At 28.5% G+C, this 24548-nt stretch overlaps 1 protein-coding gene, 1 long non-coding RNA gene and 2 pseudogenes across 3 annotated transcripts; 1 reads left to right on the top strand and 3 right to left on the bottom strand.

Annotated features, from left to right (window-relative positions):
• Nucleotides 1-4732: 4732 nt before the first annotated feature.
• Nucleotides 4733-6160, bottom strand: LOC149511023 (putative protein FAR1-RELATED SEQUENCE 10 pseudogene; annotated as a pseudogene).
• A 2073-nt stretch (nucleotides 6161-8233) lies between these two features.
• On the bottom strand, nucleotides 8234-8609 carry LOC149511022 (uncharacterized). The gene is made up of 2 exons (XR_016334575.1): nucleotides 8483-8609; nucleotides 8234-8371 (listed from the first exon to the last, which is right to left on the bottom strand). It is a non-coding gene; the product is annotated as an uncharacterized LOC149511022 (long non-coding RNA).
• A 690-nt stretch (nucleotides 8610-9299) lies between these two features.
• Nucleotides 9300-22300, bottom strand: LOC149511021 (receptor-like protein 9DC1). Its single transcript, XM_089756372.1, has 4 exons — nucleotides 22174-22300; nucleotides 11842-12302; nucleotides 10905-11455; nucleotides 9300-10697 (listed from the first exon to the last, which is right to left on the bottom strand). The coding sequence occupies exons 1-3, from the start codon at nucleotides 22298-22300 to the stop codon at nucleotides 11303-11305; spliced, it is 741 nt and encodes a 246-aa protein (XP_089612498.1). The 3' UTR covers nucleotides 9300-10697; nucleotides 10905-11302.
• On the top strand, nucleotides 20372-24228 carry LOC111279799 (zinc finger CCCH domain-containing protein 1-like; annotated as a pseudogene). Its single transcript, XR_016334573.1, has 4 exons — nucleotides 20372-20546; nucleotides 21057-22592; nucleotides 22676-23501; nucleotides 23807-24228. The product of XR_016334573.1 is annotated as a zinc finger CCCH domain-containing protein 1-like (transcript).
• Nucleotides 24229-24548: the final 320 nt, after the last annotated feature.

Below are 24548 nucleotides of genomic sequence, written 5' to 3'. Positions count from 1 at the left end.
CCAACATTTATTATGTCGTTTTCTGTTTTTTAATGATGTTGAATAATCCAATAGATTTGAAGCTTAATCGTATGTCTTTTCTATAAAGCGATTTCAGATTTGTTGCGTCTTTTAGGACTAATTAAGGGCGAAGCCACTTTTTCACTTTGCACTCCCAACTCATTCGAAAGGATTAACAGAAAATTTGTAATATGAGATAATTAATTATTTGATGATTTTAATAATTAATATTAATTGAATATTTTTAATAAATGCAAATATCAATATAATTATATTTTGTTAATAACAATAATTCTATCAATAATAGTTTTAATAATGAAATAAAATTAATATTAAATATTAACTATATTAAAAAAATTATTCTTAAATTACAAAATTTTTATTATGAACATACACATTTGAAGGCATACATGGTATACTTTCAAAAAAATATTTGTATTGTTATTAATAACTAATGCGTTCATATTAATATTCATATACGTTAGCATTAAAGTTTATGTTATCAAATTATTTATTTGCAAAGTTTGATTCAATTATTAATAACAAAGCTCACAATTTATATTATATTTTGGTCAAATTTATTTTTAAATGATATATTGTATTTGTAACATATATTATATAGATCGTATATAGGATTTAAAATCAATCATAATTACTATATTTCTAATAATAATTAATATTAATTAAATTTTTTACTTTTATTCACATTAATTTTATTATTGTTGATATGATTAGATAGATAAAAAGAAGAAGATAGGATACAGAGAAGTTGCTGAAATTTTGAGCACCAGTCATAGTTACAGAATATTATGCACAAAAAATTATCATTGTACAAAAGGAAAAAGGGAAGTAAAGGAGGAAATCTCACATTCAATATAACCTCGAAATATTATTCATCAATGCTTCTTACTTTTGTATTATTATTAACATTGAATTTGCTGCCTTCAAAATCCAAATCACTCTGGTGGCTCCAGCAGTGAGGAGATGAGATGATGAACCAAGCAGCGGCCGTAACTGGCTTCTCTTTTACCTCATCTTCTTGAAAATCATCTTTTTTTTTTATGTTCCCTTAACTAAAACCCCAATAATTGCTTTCAACTTGCTGCTAATGTTTAGCTCTTATGATGGTAACTTCAGAGCCATAGGTTGTAGGACTGAAGACAGGTTCATTTGGGTTTAGGAATTCGAATGTGGTGCTGTCCATAGCATAGAAAGCATTCCCTTGAGAACTTCAATCGCAAAAGGTTATTAAAATCACTCAGCATACTAAACTTCCACAATAATATAGAACTCTTTTGTATTTTTTTACGACTAAAATTTTGTAAACATTTTGTGTGATGGGAATAATGTTCTTGTTAATGCTTACATTTTAGATTAGGCAGGGGATTTGAACACAAGAATCCATTACAGGGAGCAAGAACACAGGCTAGATGATCAGGAGAAGCTTCTAGCGGCAATGTCTTAAGCAATAACTTAAGAACACAGGCAATGCGGCTTTCATCAATCCCAAGTCATCAAATATCCCTCCACCTGCACAAAACTTCCAAAAATAAATGCCGAGCTAAAACTCAAAACAGGCTAAATTGAAAATTGCAGAAGGCTTGATAAAATGACCAGTGATTCAAAGCATATCATGTCTTCAGAGGTCCATGATTTCTGACATGAATTGTTCAAAGAAGAGGATTGGCTGCCAAGATGCATGGAGTTTAGTCCCTGAAAGTAAAATGTAATTAGATGTTTTAGGAGAAAGTGGGGAAAATATAATCAAGATTTTATCATTCCTTTATGTCCAAAAAAAGATTCAATTATTTGAAATTTATAACTTCATTTATTAATTATGGATTAGTAGTTATATCAGAACAATGCTTGGCAGATCATTTTGTATATTTGACTGTATATCTAGTAATGAATGACCATTTCTAAGTTTTATATAATAAATATAAGTTTTTAATATAAAATACACCAAAGTCTAATAAGTAATTTTCTTAAATATCATAAAAATCAAATAGAGAAAATGAAAATTTGATGGAGGAGATATAAATAAAATTTTAATGTGAAAAATAAAAAAAAGAAAATGATATGTATATATAATTTGAATAATTCCCGCAGTTGTAATGAACCTTAATAGTAATAATATCTTAAAGATAAGATATGAAATCACTCATATATATATATATATATATATATGTGTGTGTGTGTGTGTGTGTGTGTGAAAAGGAGAAAATAATTGTTTTTGCATAGTACGAAGATTAATGGGATTTTTTTCTTGAATTCATTATTCATGCATGCTTTTCTTGCCTTTGTGTCGTACACATGTTTCTTGCTTTGCTTTATGTGTCTCATGATTCATGAAACCACTCAAGTCTAAGAGAAGATTTGACCTCTTCCAATAATTGAGAAGACAAAAGCAAACTCATAATATGTTAGTATAATATAAATGTGAATCATAATTATTATTAATTATCTCTCTTATTACCATTTTTATTGATGATTATGAATTATAATTACCTGCACAATGATATATATATTCCATGAATAAAAACATAGAGTTTATTTCAAATGATTTATTCCCCTCTCTTAAAAAGTGAATTCTCGTAATATAAGATTTAATTTTCATCATTTATAAATTTTCTTTATCTAATTTTTCCTAAATCTTGATCTCTTTTGTACTTAAACTTAATTGGCAAGTTTTCAATTAGGTAAAATCCAATTTAACCCGAAATTATCTTTATTAAACTTATTTTATTATTGTATTACATAACTTAAAAGTGATATTTTTATCATTATACTTACTTGAAAAAATTTATATAATCGTAAAATTTTATAATATAAACATATACTTGTTATATATAAAAATATATATAAACACACATGTATATATATCAATTCTATGAAAAAGAACATATATATAAATAATAGAAATTCACTTACATTAGTGTAATTCTATACTTTTTTGGATCCTTTGATCAAAATTAAATTCATAACTCATTGGAATCATAATAATAATTTTAAATTTAGAAAATTTGATATAAGTATCCAAAAAAATTATAAAGATTATACTAGTGTAAGTAGATTTTTTGCGCGCGCATATGTGTATATATATATATATATGTATATGGAAGTGTTAGATATTATGTAGCCAATGTGTAATTGTCTAACTTAAGAAAATATCTTTTGATTCATTTAAAAGACAATTATGGTTTAATACTTAATGTTAGCTAAAACTCCTATTAATCAAATAAAAACTAAAGAGAAAGTTATTTTGTTAATAACTCATAAGTTGATAGAACAAATGAATACTGATAAGTGATTAAAGAAAGAGAAATCGCTACTCTCTCTACCTATAAATTAATATGTTCTATCTAATGATGGAAAAGTTATTTCGAAGCATATGCTCCGACACTTTAGTAAGGTATATCAAAAGCAATGAAATGAGAAAGAGCAGGAAGCAATTAAAGGAAGTAAAGAAAGTTCATAATGAATCACATGTCTGGTATGATTCTACCTTCTCTATCTCGTGGGTGACAACGTGGCTAACTGGGCTTCCATGTGTAAGACCTAATATGTGACTATTGATATTATCACTTAAGTGTAAAATAATAAAGAGTTTAAAAAGAAATCCTACATTTAGACGTTGTCATTAAAATTATTAATAAGTTCTCTATTGTAAAAGATGATAAAACTTTATTGTAAATTTAATTATAAATAAAAGGATAAACTTAAAAAAGTGTTACATATACGTCAAACTTGGATAATTATAAGTCATGAAGTAAAAGTTCAAAAAAAATATCAGTATAATTGTTAAATTGAAATAAATATTATAATTTAAAAATCTAATATCAAGTATCATACCATATTGTAAATATAGTAAAATAAGTTTTAAAATTAATTATAAATAATATAAAATAAAATAAAATTTTTTAAAAATATTATATACGTATTAATGAGATTGAGTGAATAATGAATATAAACAAAAAGACATCATTATTTTTTCATCTCAACATATTTTGTTTTATAAATAATTTATATTTGATACATTGTCAATATATAAATATTATATGCTATAAGTGAATCACAAAATTGCACTCACAAAGATAAGATAATGATAGAATGAGAATTTTTTTTTATTGGTATTAAGTCTTTGCTTTGCTTTACACTTTTAAATCTTCTCATCTAGTAAATATCTAAGTCTTCTTGCCCCATCATTATTCTATAAAAAATAATCTTTTTAGTAGTTTGCTGTTAAGTCAATTTTATCACTTAAAAAAGACAAAAAAAAACACAATAATTTACTTAGCAAATGTTATCTATTATCTTTCAATTAAATTGATAAATTGAAAATAGATTTTAAGTATATAAATTATTATTACTATATTTTAATCTTTTCAATGACTTAGACCAAAGTAAACGCTAATATTATTATTTTTGTGAAGTAAAGATGGAAAAAAAAGTCTGAAACATTTGCATGCTTCACGGCAATACTAAATATAAAGAAAAGACAAAGACTTATCATTCTTTCTTTGGTTTTATTTTTCTTTTTAGAACTTTCCTCAATTTCTATAATAAGTCTTAGTCTTCGCCCTGTACTTATTTTTGTAAATTAAAGATGAGAACAAAAAGATTGATACATTTGCATGTTTCATGTCAAGATTAAGGATAAAGTAAAGATTAAGACTTATAATTTTTTCTTTGTTTTTTTTTTTTTTGTCTTTTTAATAACTTTCCTTAATTTCTATGATAAGTTAGTCTTTGCTTTATACTTATTTTTGTAAAGTATAGATGGGGGCAAAAAAACTGACACACTTTCATCTTGGAGTAATACACATCATAAGAAAATTGGCTTTCCATGATTATCTATACAAAACCATATCCAAGAGGCAATCCGTAAGTGATAGAACAAAATGTAGTGTCAAAGGTAACAGCACACCAAATACTGTATACGCACGAATAGAATCTGCATATGACCATGAAATATTTTCAACCTTACTATTTTCATCTGTAGTATAATCATAAACAAAATTAGAATCCCTTTCTGCCATAGCCTTGCAGGCCTCAAGAAGTTCCAATGTATCATTTTCTGTTTTCTCGGTAAGCAAAGCATCACTTTCTTGAACAGTCTTTTCACAAGTCCGTACAAAATTCATAGCATTCTTCTTGATAAAAGGCAACAGTCCGGGCTGGACTCCTTTTTCTAATTTCCAAACCTTCATGATACTGTTGACCGGAGACCCAGCTTTGGAGAGTAAAAGAATTCTTTCCTGATCTGCTTCCTGTATTTTCCGAAATGCAGGAAGCAAACTTACTTGGTCATCTTCCAATAATTCATGGTTATTGACATTACTAAATTGTGAAACACACCATTAACATCATGGATGATTTCTTTTGTCGAATAAAATTTTGCATCACATCCACATCGCACTGAATTCCAGTCTCTTGGACGCTCCACATTGACCTTTTTTCTTGGTTGATTAAACACATATCTATAACAGATAAAATCTCGATGGTAGATCCCTAAATTCTAGCCTGCCGTGGAGCGTGCTTTTGTTATTGAAAATCCATTCTTCCATGCAAAATTGCTATAGTACTCAAAACCATCATCATCACTTTTGAATATTTGACCAACATATGGCATGAAGACAGCTTCTGATGATAAGGATGTTGAAGCTGTCTCATTCTTTATTACCTGAGAGTAATGAGAGCTTACTGATATCTGATCTTCTCCTTCATACTTAACATAACACTTCCAATCTCCACATGGAAACTGCTGATGATGAATCCAAACGTTATTTGACGGTTTCATTGTCATTTTGTGGGAAAAGAAGTGATAAATTCCAAACCTTGATGCTCTTCTTAGTACCTGGAGAAAGAGAAAGCCTAACTTTTCCGATAGGGAAGTGAAGGGGCTTAGCAGAAGTCCTGAACGCCTTCCAATTTCAATAAGGATATTTTTCAGTATAACTTTTCTTGCATTAATAAAATTTTGGCCCCTGCATGGGTGAGAATATCGTTGCCCTTCCACATAAAAGTCCTATAAAATGGAAACAATTTTGTACTTGAAAATCTTTTATTCATGGTAATTTTTTAACAAAATTTTAATTGGTAAATGATTAATTTGTTTGTAATGGATACTTATAAATGCAATACTTCATGCACACCAACTTTTGACTCCACACCAAAAGATTAAAGTTTCAATGTCTCTCACATACTTAAAAGAAACAACCAAGAGAATAAAAGAAACTATAAGAACCCATCTAGTTGGTGCTCCTACTTTTTGCTTTTAGAATAATTACCAGAAAGGAAAAGCCAAAGGTAAAAAAACAATATCATAATTGATCTAAAACCACAAAAAAAAAAAATTAAAATATAAAATCAATTATAACACCATTAGTCTATATAGAAGTAGAATCATGTAGTTAATCATAAAAAACTTACATATTTTGTGGATAACTCTTCAAAATTTTATTTCTTATCGAAATGCAATTCTTGCTTTTTTGCTTTTTTGCTTCCAGAAGCAAAAGAGCAAATAGCAAAAACCCGAACAAAGAGACTCTAAATAAAGCAAAACAACTAAGAACTTCATATAGTTAGGGAGGCCGATCTAACCCGTCCCGACGGGTTCCGACCCGAACCTATGGAGTCGATTTTTTTTTTTTTTTTAAATTCAGGTTTCGGGTCGGGTCGATAAAGTTAAGAAACAATCGGGGTCGGGTTCTGGTTTGCCTAAAACCCGACCCGACCCGACCCGATATTATATAAAAAAATATTTTTTAATTAATTTTTTAATTTTTTATATATATTTATATAATGATATTTTTAAATATTTATATTTAAAAAATAATATTTTATATTTTAAAAAATAATATTTTATTAATTTCGGGTCGGATCGAGTACAATTTACATAGTATCGATGTCGGGTCGGGTTTGGGTAAAAAAATAATTTCGGGTAGGGTCGGATTCAGGTTTAATAAAGCAAAAAGTCGGGTCGGGTTCGGGCCGAGCAAAACCTGCCCCGAACCCGACCCGATGCCAACCCTACATATGGTTCGCTATTGCATTAATTTTGCACAAGTAATTTTATGTTCTCAGTAGTTCCCTTTTAGTTTTTTCTGTTTTTGGTCATTAAGTTATATTCTAATTTTATTAAATTTAATTTTTTGAATTTTTTAAAATTTATGTATGTACAGTGCTTGAAATTTACATTTTATTTTGCAATTACACAATATTTTATACCAATATCGTATATAGCATATTTTTTAAAACAATGTTTATATATACCGTATACATACATACATTTGTACGCAATACTATAAGTGCTATTTTGATCTCCCCAAACCCCCTCTCCCTCTAAAAAAAGGGGGTAAGACAAGGCTTATATAAGAAATCAAAACTTTAATCAAACTTTAACACTAGAAATTTGAACCTAAAATTCAACAGCTTGAACATAATGTTAAAGTATGCTTGTGATCTACTACAACAACCAAGGCTCTAAATGCAATTTCAAAAGCTAGAGAGGAAGGGGAGGAATAGTGAGGGCAAAGGGAAAATGGGACAGCAGGAGATCAAACTCTACCAGAAGCAAACCAACAAAATATTGAGACCTAGGAGGTGAACAAAGACAGGGCAAAAGATCTTTGCAGAATATGGATGCAACAAAGAAAAGATCAGATTATTACCACCTTTTCACATAAACATTCAATTCCTAATTTGCAAGAAGAACCTGTTATGTCATATATATTAATTCATTTTGGAAACAGAAAACATGGACGAAACTTGTCTAGACCAAGATACTTGTAACCAATGAAATGGAAATCCATAAAACTCGCTCCATTCAATTGTTGGAAAATGCAAAATGTACAATTAAACAAATGATGATTGCAAGCTAGAACTCCATAAAAGGTAACACTTTACACCCAACTATTTCATTTTATTTTTATTTCCCCTTTTCAACCACCCTACCATTCTCCCCCGTAATAACAAGAGATTCAAACTGCAACAATCATTCTTTTGCAGCAAATTTAACAGCCAGCAATTGAACGACAAAATTGACAATTATGTACAGTAATAGTCAAAGAAAATACCACTTGGCAATACTCGATAATCCTTTTCACATGGTAGTTCAATTTAAATCATAAAAATAAATGAAATATGGGTAAAACAGAACAGAACCAACATACAATAAAGCCTGACAAACAAAAATAAGAAAAAAAAAGTTAATGCTTGGCTAAAAAAAGAATTCGTTCTACACAATGAAAGTCTAACAAAGATCATAGAAAGAAGAAATTAAAAAAAAAAAATCAAATACTCTGCCCTTGCCGATGTTGGGTGTCCAAAAATTTGCTGCAATTTCTCCAGCTCTCGAATTATAGTGACACTGTAAAAACAGGAGATAAATTCAATTAAAAAAAGACCCATAGTTTACAGTTAAAAAAATAAAAGAATTTTTTAGGATTGAAAATAAAACTGGGCATTAGGAAATTTTTACCAGGAAAAAGAAAAAGAAGAGGGGGAAAAATTGATTGAAACCCCATAACTTTAAACCCCTTTTGACAACATTTTTCTTTTATTTTGCTTTTCTATGTTAATTGCTTTGTGTATCTTTCTTCAATCAGTTTTGTAATTCCAAAAAATTATCAAATTGAGAATTTAGTGCAAAGGAAAGCCCGATTTCGGTATTAATGGACCCAGCCCATGTAAGAAAAACTGGGTCTTTTGACCCAACAGGCCTATCAATATCGGTAATTAATTTGTTTTTTTTTTTGTTGATTATTAATGTTATTTATATGTACGATTTTTTTTTACAATTTTGTTTGGAAAACAAACATTATTAAAGCCCTAAATACGTATTTTTGTTTTCGAGGTATTAGTTTTTCTTTCCTTTATGATTGTTACTTTATTGTTGTTGTTTGATCAATGAAAGAGGATTTTTTTTTGGTTAATTAAATATATTTTTAGAAATTTGAATTCAAAAGAAAAGGATATAAATTTCAAATCTTAATATAAATTTTGAAATAGAATTAAAACAAAATTTAATTATACTTAAATTCATGACTTTTTTTTTTTATACATAAAAAGTATGCTATCTGTTGTGTATTATGTACCAAAATATAGCTTTTTTTGTACAAAGGAAAGAGTAATAATTTTGTGTTGGATATCTTTTTTTAACCATTTGGATAATGAGTAAAATTAGTATTAGTGACATTAAAAATAACAGTAATGATAAAATTAATTATTATAGTAGTGAAATTAAAATTAAAGCTTAAATATATCTTAAATACAAGCACAAAGATTAGGCAGGGGATTTGAACACAAGAATCCATTCCAGGGAGCAAGAATACAGGCTAGATGATCAGGAGAAGCTTCTAGCGGTAATGTCTTAAGCACTAACTTAAGAACACAGGCAATGAGGCTTTCATCAACCCCAAGTCATCAAATATCCCTCCACCCGCACAAAACTTCCAAAAATAAATGCCAAGCTAAAACTCAAAACAGGCTAAATTGAAAATTGCAGAAGGCTTGACAAAATGACCAGTGATTCAAAGCATATCATGTCTTCAGAGGTCCATGATTTCTGACATGAATTGTTCAAAGAAGAGGATTGGCTGCCAAGATGCATGGAGTTTAGTCCCTGAAAGTAAAATGTAATTAGATGTTTTAAGAGAAAGTGGGGAGAATATAATCAAGATTTTATCATTCCTTTATGTCCAAAAAAAGATTCAATTATTTGAATTTTATAACTTCATTTATTAATTGTGGATTAGTAGTTATATCAGAACAATGCTTGGCAGATCATTTTGTATATTTGACTGTATATCTAGTAACGAATGACCATTTCTCCTATTAGATAGAGAACAAATTACCGAAAGGATTTACTTGAATCATGAAGATGTGCGTATATGTAAGGTCATCATCCAAGCAACCAAGGTACTCTCTTGGTAGTGGTCCATGTTGGATACCTGAGGCAAATTTTCAGTCCTACCTTGGGTGGTTTTCTCTTTCAAATGTGAGTCATTAGTACCTCTTTCATGCAACGACTTGAAGTTGAGAGGGAAAAGGCCATTTGCTTGTGCCTGGACATATGATGCAGCTGAAGCAGCAATTATGTAAGTAACATCTACGCGGAATAAGCCTTTATCTAGAAATCATACGCTTTTCCGAACTGTATTCTGGCAATCCATGCTTTCTTTTCCAAGAAATATGTTGGCCCTGGTATCTTCTCAAACCATTGGCCTGAAGCTGAGAAACAAAAAATCAAGGCTTTTATACTCATAAGCTCTATTTTATAGATTTAATTTTTTTTTTTTACTGTGTGTGGTGAGTGCGGAAGCAGAGAAACAATTGATGATTTTGGATTAACATGAAGAAAATACTCTAAAGTAATTAGCTATAAAATGTTAGGGAAAACCTATCAATTGGCTGTACAGATGCATACCTGGATCTCTTATATGAAAATAAGCTACGTCGGATAAAAGGGCAGCAACAAAAATGATTTTGGCTTCGAAGAATAACACCTACACCAGAAATCTTGAAAAGGACTCACACTTCATCTCCATTTGCATCATGATCAAGGACTCTGTCTCAACAAAATTTTCAACAAATCTTGAGATTTCCACCCAATTCTCTATTCTCTTGTTCATTATTTCAGGCTCAGTCACTGCTCTACATGCCATGTAGCTTGGTTTAGAATTCAGATTCCTAAACTACAAAATGGTAAAAAAATTACTGATAATGAACGGCCTAAAAGAAAGTTGATGAAGAATGACAATGCTACAAGAACAAATATGACATGATAATGAATAATTAGGCAATCAGATAGAACTTTTTAGATAGACCAACCATGCAAAATCGAAAATATACCACAATTAGTAACAACACATTTGGGTTATTAACTATTCCAAAATGCTTACTTGTTGAGACTGAAAATTGAATTCTGATGGAATCACCTTGATCTTCTCCTATTCCTTTTGTAGCAGTCAAGCCATTTGTTTCCCATCTCATTCAGCACTGTATATCCAATAGATAATCCAATCACCAATCCACATGCATACCCAATCAATACGATTCTCCAATCAGATAAACCATCTAGCCATGAATCTACATCTTCCATTGGAGGTGGCATTGGAACAGCAGCTCCATTGCATTTCCTTGTCAAAGGTGGCCCACATGATCTTGGGTTCCCTTTGTAAGAATCGTTCAAAAATGTACCGAATTGATTGCTTTGCTGTATGCTTCCTTCAAAGGGAAGCATTGACATTTCAAACAATGACCATCTGATGGGAGAGTAAATAAAGAAGAATGTATTGATTCAGAGAGGCGGTTCCCCGACAAAGAAAGATGCAAGATTTGAAACTCCAGATCTATGAAATGCAGGGATAAAATCACTGAAATTGTTATTAGATAGATCCAGTTGCACAAGGTTAGTAAGATTTGCAATTGATGATGGAATTTGCCCAGAGAAATTTGTAGTCAAAATCGATCAGATCCGTAAAGCAATGTTTAACAAAAATTCTGGCAACTGACCCATCAGATGGTCATTGTTTGAAATGTCAATGCTTTGTATTTTTGGCAATGAGAGAACTTTTGTTGGAAAATACACACTCAAATTGCAATTCACTAAACTGAGAGAAACCAAACTAGAGGAAATTTCCAAGAAATTAGGAGGCAAATAAGAGATTGGATTCCAACCAAGGAAAAGTTTGGAAAGAAAAGATAGTCTTGAGAGTGAAGAACAAAATGCACTTGTCAAATTACATTTCGATAGACTTAAAATATGCAAGTTAGGAAGTGCTATGGATGTGGCTTCACACCATTTACTACTTTGAGTTGAAATGTTCACACTATCTAGACGTTTGCAAGGGGTCTTAAATTTTGGATTAATGTCTTGAAGTTTGGGTTTTCTAGTTTTAGAGGTTGTTGAAGTTCAAAAGGCAATGGATAGTAGTAGAAGTTATTGTATGGATGGAGAATTTGGTTATACCGTTGATAGCAAGAATCTTGATTAGATAAATCAAGAGAGACTAACCTTGTTAAGTATGAAATCTCCACTAGAATTTTGCTATGGAAACATGAGTTTGAAAAGTCAAGATGAGTTAAATTTGAGAATCTGTCAAACTCATATTGAAGCAGAGTGATATTAAAATTGTTCCCAACAAAATTAAGGTATTGAAGATGATGAAGATTGAAAATGGAGTGAAAGCTACCAAAAAGGTTTTTGTAACTGAAATCGAGCTCAATCACATGACCAGAAGCATCACATGTAATTCCTTTCCAATAGCAACAATCTATGTTGGGATCCCAAAGCTCAACTTTGGAAGAGAAAGTAAAATTTGGGGCATAGTTTATTCTTACATTGCATTACATTCACATTTTCTGCCCAACACTTGGCAACAGTATCCTAAATAATGTTGAAGACAAATGGACAGGTGATCATCTTCAAACCGATTTGTCTTTTTTTTTTATAATGATTATTTATTTAATTAACATTAATGTCAATGTACCAGCATATAATTAAATCTATTAAGAAGAAGAAGTTTTGGATTTTATATATGTATGTGAAAGCTATTGGAACCAGAAATAAATTTTAAAAAATAGTGCAAAGAAAATATCATTAAACAAATGATGGGTTCAATCTTTAGGGGCATTCAAATTGGAAATTGATCAAGCAATTCTGAAGAAATGCACTCTTTGAATATTTCGTGTATCTACCAACTACCACATTTTTCCATTGGAGACAAGAGAGAAGTTCCAAATCTATCATAATCAAAACTTGATGATCAGCTAGATATATCATGTTTAATTTTGTGGAAGTTAACAAGCAAGTTCTTTTTAAAAATAATAAAATATAACCACATAAAGTTCTTGCAATACTTTTAATTCTAAATAAAAAAAGACCCAATGTTAGGATATTTTAGATGTATACCATCATTTCTGTTGCCCTCTTGCATCTACAGGCATGGTTTCTTGATTTTGCAAAAGGATGGAGCCCTTTTTTTTTTTTTTTTCACTTGAAACTATTAAAAATTAAATTTTATTTTTTACTTAAAACTGTTAAATTAATATTTAAAGCGTCGAATATTTTATAAATAGATTACGTTTTTATTGACGGAACACATTATTTCAAGATAAATTAATAATCAAAAATATGTCTTTGTTGATTTCAAAAACCATAATATTCGTTTTTTTAGCTTATTACTAAGAGAGTGATTTAAACGTGTATGAAAGGGTTGAATGTGCAACCTATTCAACCTATTCACTCATCAAAAGCCCTATTTAACTAATTTGATGATTACTTTGTAGAATGGTTGGCTACCCAACATTTTTAGTCTCACATTTTACTTGAAATGTAGAGATTATGATTAAAATCCTGTTACGAAACAACCAATTAACAAACTAATCAGCCTGTCAAGATAAAAAAATCTGGCCGGCCGACTGACTAACTTGTAATAATGAATTTGGTCAATGCATTTTCTTTTTCTTATTTTTTAAGTACAAATACTTTATTATTATGTATTAATTGATGATAAATTTTAAATATGATAATATTAAATACAAACAGTCATATAATTCGAAATAAAATATAAAAATGATACAATTCAATATTTAAACAAAAATTATATGAGTTTGGTAAAAATAAAAATATATATTTTATATTTGACATGTTAATATGAATTGTGATATAATAATTTTTTTATTTTATATATTTAATATAAAATAAATATGACATTAATACATAAATGAGCAAATCTAATAAAAAGTTAATTAGCATTGTAGTTTTCACACCTTTTGGAGTATGTTTAATATATAACAATACAGTTTAATGCAAATTATCTTGGCAATTCTATACAAGAATATCTATATCTAAACCAGATTATCCTAGAACATATCTACACAATGCATATTGAAATTGGGAAAAAAATACTATGGTTTTCATTATCATTTTAAACATATCATTTTTTAATGAAGGCTTTAAAAGATCTAAAATTGACAAGTATGATATTTAAATGATTTAATAATTAAATGGGAGCTTGAATGATCCAACAGATTACAAATTGTTGATTTCATATAAAACTGTTTTAGTATAAAGGAAGACTATTACTTGATTTACCATTTATTATTGAAGTAATTAAGGATGATAATGTGATATTAGCAATAAATAATTGATTTAACTGATACATCTGCCTTTTTTTTCAATGAAGGAGTTTTCTTTAAAGAATAAAATAAGGAAAGTTCTTCGGATCCCAGAACGAATAATATATCACATAGCAAGTGTCGTTCAATGTTGATTCTTTGCATTAACAATAACGCGTATTCTATTCTTTTTCAACAAAAAAGGGCATGCAGCTGTCATTATTGTTGGGTTCGATTGTCAGCTATTGAAACTCTATCTCCACTTCCATGAAGTTTCATGAGAGCAATCCAAGAAGGTAAAAAAAAAAAAAAAAAGCAAAATAGCAACATCATGCACTACATCAAACATTGAGATTAGAGAAGAAAATAGGAGAGAACGCCATACACATACTTTTTGAATCATATAACCTCTAATTTATATAATTAATGTTATAGAGAATGAAAAAAAGGAGAGGGTGTTCACGTGCCACCCTGCCCTTCCTCCGGAACTTTATTTTTTATTAAATTTATTTTTTACTTTTTATTTAGTTGTTAAATTTATTTTTTATGAAATAAATTTTGTTAAAAAAAGTAAAAATAATAAAATAATCTGTATTCGATTAATTTTAATTCGCATCAAGTGCATTCTTTTTAAATTAAGATTGAATCGAGTTTTTTTTTTTTTTTTTGAAAATAGGGTTGGGTTGAAGAAGGATTTAAAGTGTTTTACTCCGTCGACATGGTACCTCTCTCTCTTGTTTTTTATTTTTTAAAACTTTTGATTTTTGGGGTTTCTTTTTTTCTTTTTCCTTTTTTTAAAATTTTTTACTTTTAGTTTTTTATTAGATAAATTTTGTAATAAAAAAGTCATTTGAAATAAAGGTGACAATATAACCTATATATGATAGGTTTTGATTTATCCCAATTCATTAGTTTGTTTCCTTTTCATTCGAGATAAATTGGTTGAATTTTTTAAAAATTGTGCTTAGAAAAAAGTAAGATTTTTGGTGTTACACTTTGGTTTCATTATATATGAATATATATATTATTATTTATTTAATTCTATATTTATATATGTCTTTTATTAAAAAATATTATTTAATATTTTAATTTAACAAATTTATGTGTCACTCCATTTGACTTTTTTAGTCATTTTTTTAAAAATTTTTATTAGATATATTTTATAAAGAAAAAATAAATAGATGTAAGGATGATAAAATAACCTATAGGTTTCGATCCGCTATAACCTAATTGATAAGGTTTTTTTTTTTAAATAAGTATAGACACCCATTTGTGTTTGGGGTCAATTGAACCGTGTTCGGGGTCAATCGGACTGTTTCCATGGTCATTGGATTGTGTTTTATTATTTTTGTTATATTATAATATAGTATTATTATTACTATATTATAGTATCATATGTCATTATTATTATTAGTATATTATATGGTGTTATATCACATTACTATTATTTTTTTATTTCTTCCTTTTTTTCTTAATTGTCAATGATCAAAGAAATCGATTTGGATTGAATTCAATTCTTTTGGTCAATGGATTTTAAATCAGAACCCAAGGCTTTCAGTTTCACCAAAATCTAGTCAAGAATCATGCTTGGATAGAACCAATCCAGGCTTGAACCCTGGGATTGATTCTGTTCGTTCCCAAAAATTGTTTTCAAGACGACTATGAATTGAATAATCCTCCGAATATGAAGAACAGAGTGATTTTAGAGGGGAACGGTGAAAAATTGGGAAGATTTTGGTTGTTAAAATTTTGGGAAACAGTTTCTAGGCAGAATAGAAGTTTTGGGATTTTGATTTTTAATTCTAAGTTTGCTTGAAAATTCTGGAGTTAGATTAGGGTTCTTGGGCTCAGATTTAGGTTTTTTAGAATTTCCTGAAGAGATCTGGACAAAATTTGGGAACTTTGGAAAAGTTTGGAAAATCTTGTTTTCTTTTTCTTTTTGAAAAATATGAATTTTTTGATGAATGTTTGAAGTTTCCAATGAATTTTCCAACAGGAATTTGAATTTTTCAACTAGGTTCCAGCCAATTTTCCATAAATCAACAATAATCCCAGTTTTTGATTGAATTTTTGGGGATTATTTTAGAGAAAGGCAATAGGAAATTGTGGTAAAGCGAGAAAGAGTAAGGAGCGTCTGAGCTTCAAAACGCTGAACTTGGCTTATATGTTGACTCAATACGATGTCATTTTGAAATGCCAGATTCACGGGTAGATTTGTTGACCCATGCATAGACCCAACCCGATTGCAAGGTTATCTTTTCCATTTTTATTTTATTTTTTATTTTCATATTTTAAGTTTTTATGTTATTTTTCAGTTTTTTTATCTTATTTTATTTTATTGGTTTTTTATTTATTTTATTTAGTAATCCAATATTTATTAAAAAAAATCTTTTCTTTCTAGAAAATAGAAAAAGCAAAGAAAAAAATATTTTCCAATCAGTTTGAAAGATAAAATAAAAAATAAAAACTAAAAATCTTTTCAAATAAGTTTCAAAAAATGTATAAAAACAAAAAAAAAAATCCTTTCAATAATAAATAATATTTTTCAAATAAAAATTCTTACAAAATAAATTCATGAATTTTACCAAATTATTAGAGAATTTTCATGGATTTAATTTTTAAAATGGAATCCACCAAACTATTGAAAAATTTCATAAATTATTTTCTCTAAAAAAAATAACGATAATTTTTATCCTCTAAACTATTGAAGGATTACTTCTTAAATTAAGTCCTACTAAACTATTGGGACACTTGATAAAATTCTTAAAATTTTTTATGAATCCTTTTACAATAAAATTTTATCAAAATGCTGAGAGATTTGCTTCAAAGTAAGTTTTTCTAAACTATTGGGAGATTTTACTATTTTTTTAAAAATAAAAATAAATTAATAAATCCAATGATAGAGTCTTTTCAAAGTGGAATAATAGTCTCTATGAATACTCTTGAGATAAAAGAATTATTTTAAATTGCTCCTAAACAATTGTGACAATTTTAAGACTAATTTTTAATATTTAATATTTTGGTAAATTATAAATATTTTTTTAAGGCTTGGATAATCTAGAATCAAACTAGTACTATTCTTTGAATAGGCATTGAGAGAGTGTTATAACATTCTTCTTACGTAACTATATTCTCAAACTTAAACTCTGGTTTTGTAGATCAAAATCTACTATTTAAAGGTCCCTAAGTCAATTTTGAGATTCCTCTTTAAGACAGATTTAATCAGGTGATCAATCAATCTAGACAAAAAAAATTAGTGACAACTCCTCTAATTTATATCTAGTGATATGTTCATGGATCTATATGTTATAACAATAAGAATTGAGTTAATTTTTTTTTCTTTGAACAATTTAAGTCAAGTCATGATTAGATTTGTAGTGTTTAATTCTAACTCTCTTCTAGATATATAAAAGAATATATTTTATTATTTATTAAATTTATATTTATATATTATATTAATAAATATACTATTTAATACTTAAATAATAAAAAACAACATTTATTTATGTTGTGATTTATATTAAAAAATATTTACATTTTTTATAAGTTTTCATCCATTAAAAATTATATAAAAATTTTACTTTTTTCATATATAAAATATAATTTAAAAAATTAAAAAAATCGAGATCTAATTCTAATGGATGCAACCATTATAGAAAAAACAATGTTTCTTCGCTCTTTGGAAAATTCAGTTGTTTCAACTTACTATTGTAATTGAAGGTTAAACTTATTATTTTTCAAGACTATTTTCCGCCAATATTTCCATTTCCCAAACTGCGTATATGTTGGTGCAAAATGCACCATACAAAGATATCCTCTCTCTCTGTACACAACAAATGGATTTTTTTTCAAAGCATGCACTTATAATATATATATATATATATATATATATATATAAATTACAAACACAAATTTAAAACAATATATTATTATATTATTATAATTATCCAAAGTTCTCACATTTCAAAAAAAGTTATAATTACAACATTATTAATATTATTAAATACATTATTTTTTTAATATATGTAATTAAACAATTATTCAATCAAGAATCATTATTAATACTATTAAAATTTATTTTGATGAATTTATTAATTTTATCGATAAAAATAACATTAAGAAAAAAAATTTTGAGAATGTTTATAAAAAATTTTCTTTTAAATTTTTTTAAAATTTTTAATATTTAAGGTGTCTATGAACAACATACTTCAACCTTTGCATCTGCCACTGTATACAAAAACAATTGATACCCATGTGTAGGATGATGATCAGCTACTTGTGTAGGGATATCCAAAAATTCTTCCTTTGTTAGATTAAAAGCAGTGATGCACTCATGTTTTTGTTTTGAACCATTTACAATTCATTCTTAATAATTTGATTTTAATACATCTTAAATTACAATATGAATAAAATTAAGTTATTAAATTACATAAAATAATAAATAAAATGACTAATATTCATTGATCCCATTCCTTATTTTACATGGTTTGGATAGAAAATATAGTTTTTTAATAGGATTAATATCATGAATAATTTTTAAATTATAATTAAATATTTAATATTATATTTAAATTTAAAAAATCTCTAATATATATAATATATGAATTATGAATTGTTAACTAATATAATATTTAAAGAGTTATTTATTTGTCACTTATTATCATTTAAAATTAATTATATTAAAAATAAATATTACATTAATTAATAAATTTATAATTTAAATATTAAATTAAAATTTTTTAAAATTTAAATACTATAATAAATATATTTTTTTATAATTTAAAAACTATTTATAATATTAACCCTTCGTAATATTACGATAAGTATACTCTGCTCATTCTTATGCTACAACTTTGTCTAAAGGGACCTTTTTCCTCCGATGACGATAAGAAAAAGTTGCTTAAACAAAAAGTTGAGTGTGGACTGAACTTTTTTTAGGAAAAGATTAGTTTTACGTTAATGAAAATATTACAGATGGTGACTCAATCGGACAGTATTTTTTAAAAAAATTTTCTAAATATTTCCGGATTCAACCTTATTTTCTCTTTTTTTTTTTTTGAAATTTCTTCAAAAATTAATTATGGATGACGTCGGATCCATCGGTCAAACCACTCAGACAAGTTAAATCAATGACCAGAGCTCTTGACTATTGGTTTTATTTTTAAAAAATTGGGTTTAACAAGCTAGGGTGATAAGAAATAGATCCGAAATTTTAATATTTAGTATTATAAATTTTAAAAAATTAATTTAAATTTAAATATTTTTAAAATCGAATTTATACGAATTATATTTTATTAATTAAGTTTAATTTATTAAATTTTAAAAATGTATTTAATAACATTTTTATATCATTTTTAAAATATATTTAAATAAATATAATTATTTTTGTTTTATAAAAAAATTATATAAATTAATAAAAATATAATATGATTTTATTAAAATTTTTTTGTTATTTAATTTAATGAGTCAAAAATCGATCCGATTCAAATTAAAATTTTAAATATTTTATTTCAATCAAATAAAAAAATTATTATAATTTTCAATCAATTTTTATTTCTCATTTTTGAAAAGATTTTTTATTTTACTTTTTTTTTCAACCTTATTGGAGCCAAATTCTTCCTTATTTAAGCATAAGCTAATTTAATAATAAATTAGCTTATAAATAAACGAACCCTTAATGAATTTAACAATACGTATTCTAACTCATTTTAACTATTTTTATTGAACTTTAGCCAAACATGAAAGAACTCGAACTTAACGCCTATAGCCCACAACCGTAGCCCAACCAATTAATATTCATCCCTTATTTTAATTCTTGCGTTGACGTGGGAATGTTAAAAATATGTTTCTATTATTTTAAACTTCATTCAAAGATTTTATTTAATTTGTAAGCATATAAAAAAAGTTATTTTGTAATAATATTTTTAAAAAGTTAAAAGGTATTTTTAATTTATGTTATATGTAATTTTTAATGATATATAATAATTTGTAAATTGATAAAAGATATTAAAATTTAAAATAATTAAAATTTAATATTTTAAATAAATTATAATTAAATTTATTCATACACATTAAATAAATTTGTTTGTAAATATAAATAAATTAAATAGATCTTTGTTAGCGTTTAATTTATTTAATAAATTAATATAAAAATATTATTTAAAATTATATATTAAATTTAATAAACGAATATAAATAAAAAAAATATCAAATATATTTATGAATGGCTCGTAAAAAACTCTGTTCCTTACGTTGTGGCGTATTACATAATTAACTAAATGGTTTTAAACGCTTCACTTTTTCCTTGCTCTTTTCTTCTTCTTCTTCTGCTGCTGCTGCTTCTCCATCTAGTAAGAGAAAGTGGAGACAACCAGTGGCTTCCTCAGTGCTAGAGCTTGGTGGAATCCAAATTGCTAAAGATGGTAAAAAATTGCTACTTTTTATGAACTTGGGTTTTGTTGTTATATGCTTTTATTGACTGTTCCTTGAACTGGTCCATTTCAGTATTTGCAGATATTGGATTCTAACTTTGACTAGTACATTATTATGCGTAATGGGTGTTTTGTCCAGTGCTTTAATCTGGGTTGGGAAAGGTTAATTGCATTTATATGTTGGAGCTTTCAAAATATGCCCTTTGTTTGTGTTCAAATTGTGTTTGATAAGAAAGTTGGATTTTATGGTGTTTTGGTTTGATATATTTTGGAATGGAATATATTTATAAGATGGTTAGTCTAGGTAGATTACACCTTTCTTTGAGTATCATGAATTGATTGAAAGTGTCAGCAATCAAAATCTATTATTGAGTTTTTTGGTTTGAAAATTGGCATGGTATATGCTTTGATATTTTGTTATTGGTGAAATTTGATTTATGACTTTCTGTTTTTTCATAATTTATGAATGATTTAGTATTTTTTGGATGGTGGGATTTGCAGATGTGGTGAGGGATGATCGAACAAACAATGTTCCGGACACAATTTTTTCAAATCTCTGAATGCAGCTCCATAAAAGAATAATCATCCTCTTGGGATTCTGAAGAATGGAATATATGACTATTTCAATACTAGTTACCCCAACATGTTCTCTGGTTCATATTTTGTCGACCAATCCTTCCTAATTCACATCTTTGCTGAAAGAATTTCTTTTGTAATTCCTTAAACAAGGATTCAGAAAATATTGGATCCCCGCCTATACAAGAAAATTGTTGATAAAACTCTGATAAGTTTGATAATCTCTGCCCAATTGTTTCAGTAAAACAGGTACAATGTTTGTCCACTAGTGCCCTTTTTTTCTTTTCCTCTTTTATGTTCCTCTGAATTGGCAAATACTATTGGATAGCAAAGGAACAGCTTTGAGTTTAAATATTTTGTACAATCAATCTTGTGCTCTGTTTTATAATAATTGGTCTAGGATCTTTGAAAAATTAAAAAAAATGGTATCTTAATTTGTATCCATATGGGCTTTCATAGATCACCAAAGGTTGTCTATTAACTTGGGATTACATATGTTACCATGCAGGCTTGAACCTCTGTGTCTGAGTGTGGGTGGATTAGCGAGTGCAAGGGAGTGAATATTTTTGATCAAATATTAAGGTTATAGATATTTCACTGTCCCTACATATGGCCCGTTAAAGCATGTTGTTGTTCCACAATATATGTTGGATCATTTTATTTATTTTGGATCCTTGGATAATGTTTTTAAGAATATTTATTTTTTTATAACAGTAAATCTTCTTTTTGCCGAATTTTGATGATGTCCTGGTGCCTGCTGGTCATGTAAGCGGCAGCTATAATGATACATATTATGTTGACTCTCAAACTGTACTGAGGTTTCATACAAGTGCTCATCAAGCAGAGCCGTTGAGAATGAGACACACTTATTTACCTGTAACCGGTGATGTTTACCTTAGAGATTCTATGGATTCTACCCATTACCCTGTATTTCATGAGGTTTCATTTTGTTGAAAATCTCTTTAATTTTGATTAGCTGTTTAAAATTCTCTTCTCTTAGGAAATTGTTCTGAGTACATGGGAATTTTGCTTCCCCTGCTACATGCAGAGCACAGCCACCCGTATGTTGGCCCGTACAATGTGCTCCTCAGTGGGTTAACAGGATGAACAACTGTATTCTTGATGTAGGCCATTAAACATGTGAAGCTGTTTGATGAAGGCCGATTCATACTAATTGAGCGTTTAGCCTTTTCATGAGAGAAAGCTTGATCTTATCTAGTTATGACACTAGTTAGTTTGTTGATCATGTATCATTCATTACCTTAATTAATAGTAATAAGGATTTTGACTCACTTAGTTTAAAACCTTCTTTCAAGGGATTGAAGCAGCAGTCGTAAACGATTTGAAGTTCATCTTGCTTCAGGGAAGGAATCTATAAAACCTTTGCTCTTGTTTCTGTTAAGATGACAGATTCAAGCGAGCCCCATTATCCAGGAAAAGAACCTCAACAATCTGAACACGGTAAAATTTGTTCCTTTTTTTTTTATTCTTTTTAGATTTATATATGTATATTTACGTATACAGCTAACTCTTTGATTCTTCAGTCTGCAAATTTTTTAGGAAGCCAAAGGGCAAATACATAAGGAAAAAGGACAATAAATGAAGATGAAGATGAAGATTCCAGATATGGCAAATTTCTTTTGCACAATCAGAACAAGGCTTTGAAGCCTGACAATAAGTTATACTTTTCAACTGGATCTTCCAGGAGTGCTGCTACCACTGAATCAAAAACAGAATCTGACAAATCGATTTTTCAATTTGTCTTCGAAGGAAATTCAAGTTCAAAATGATAGCAGAGGTATGGCAACCTTGGAAACTGAAACTGCGTTTACAAAAGATGCTATCACCATACGTGAGAAAGTTCTTAAACGAGCAGAGGAGGCTTTGAAGGGGAAAAACACAAGCTCTGGCAGATAGAAGTTGTTTAAAGGAATGCACGGCTATGTGGATTATAAGGCTGGGTTTTGAAGAGAGCAAACAGTTGCTAGTGAGAAAGCTGGTGTTTCACATGGACATCTTAGGGCTTCTGCTCACATCAGGATTTCAGCAAGATTTGATTATCAGCCTGACATCTGTAAAGACTACAAAGAAAGTGGTCACTGTGGTCATAGAGATTCATGTAAGTTTTTGCATGATCGTGGAGATTACAAGTCTGGATGGCAGTTAGAGAAGGACCAGGAAGAAGCAAAGAAAGCAAGGAAGAGAAATCTGGCTTTGGTTGGCAATGATGATGATGAGGCATGGGTAGACCAGAGTGATGATGACGATGATGATTTATTGCCCTTTGTATCTTGTATTTGCCTGCAGCCTTTTGTGGATCCTGTTGTTACTAAGTGCAAGCACTATTTCTGTGAGCATTGTGCTTTAAAGGTCCCCTCATATGCCCTTTCATATAGAGTAATTTTATTTAATGTCTTTTTGTTCTAGGTTAATATCTATTAGTTTTTGTTATATTTGTTGTGAATGCGTTACTTAGATGGTAAACTTTTTTGGTTACTGACATACAAAGAATATTTTATGTGGTCCAACATTTTTTTTTTGGTATAGAAATAGGACATATTTTCACTTTACATCTTCAACTTTTGGTGCCTCATGTCAGTATGGTTTACATTTTTATTTTCATTCGAATGTAAACTAAACAATTGCATCTTTTGTGTTTTTTCTTTTTTTTTCAGCATCATGCAAAGAATAAGAAGTGCTTTGCATGCAACACCCACCCTTGGCATTTTCAATACTGCTCGTGAGATATGTAGAAAGATGGCTGAAGAGGGTAAACGATAAGTCCATTGATGCTTTGCTTCAACTCCTGCTCCCATGAACACTTTTATTTCCCCTGTTGAGCTTGGGGGAATTTTGGATTTTGCAGTGATGAGCTCTTTAAAATAATTGTTGCTGTAGGCATGTGCGTTCCTATTTAGGTGAGCATTTTTTGTGCATCCTTCAACAACTTACTTATGAGTTGAGTAATAGTACCAAGCAGAGTAAGAACTAGGTTTTTACATGAAGTTCCAAAAGTTGTTGAAAACAACTGAATGAGTAGACAGTCGTAAAACTTGTAATGTATATACAAAATTGGCGTTCCTAAGATGCCAACAAACTCTATTGCTGCCTTTTACCCATGAAGTAGCATTTCTTCTACCTAGAGATAGCATTGTAATCCAGTATTAAATTTCCAAGAATCTGCATCTAACTTCACAAACATCATAATGGCCAAGAATTCAGCTTGATCCGATCAGAATCCAGGTCTCGACGACACATACTGGTAGGCTCTAGGATGTTACTTCAAAGAATTTAAGAATATTGGTTTGCAGGTAGTTTCAATTGGGTAGGGTCTGCTAATGGAAGCTGTGATTTTTTGTGATGTCCAAGTCCAAAGCATAGAACACATTAATGATCAGTTTTCTTCCCGGAAAAATA

The sequence above is a fragment of the Durio zibethinus genome, chromosome 27 (genome assembly GCF_047325235.1).
Source record: "Durio zibethinus cultivar Kanyao isolate XHJ-2024 chromosome 27, ASM4732523v1, whole genome shotgun sequence".
Taxonomy (NCBI): domain Eukaryota; kingdom Viridiplantae; phylum Streptophyta; class Magnoliopsida; order Malvales; family Malvaceae; genus Durio; species Durio zibethinus.
Note: the sequence above shows the minus strand (reverse complement) of the source record. Positions and strands in the feature narration are given on the sequence as shown.

Bases quoted from the DNA above. Each gene is read 5' to 3' on its own strand.
- LOC149511021 (XM_089756372.1), bottom strand. From the start codon at position 22,300: ATGAATCGGCCTTCATCAAACAGCTTCACATGTTTAATGGCCTACATC. The intron at 12,303-22,173 runs GTAGCAGGGGAA...TCTCTTCCAAAG, and splicing joins CGGGTGGCTGTGCTCTGCAT to TTGAGCTTTGGGATCCCAAC. The intron at 11,456-11,841 runs TAGATAGTGTGA...TTGACTACAAAT, and splicing joins TAAGACCCCTTGCAAACGTC to TTCTCTGGGCAAATTCCATC.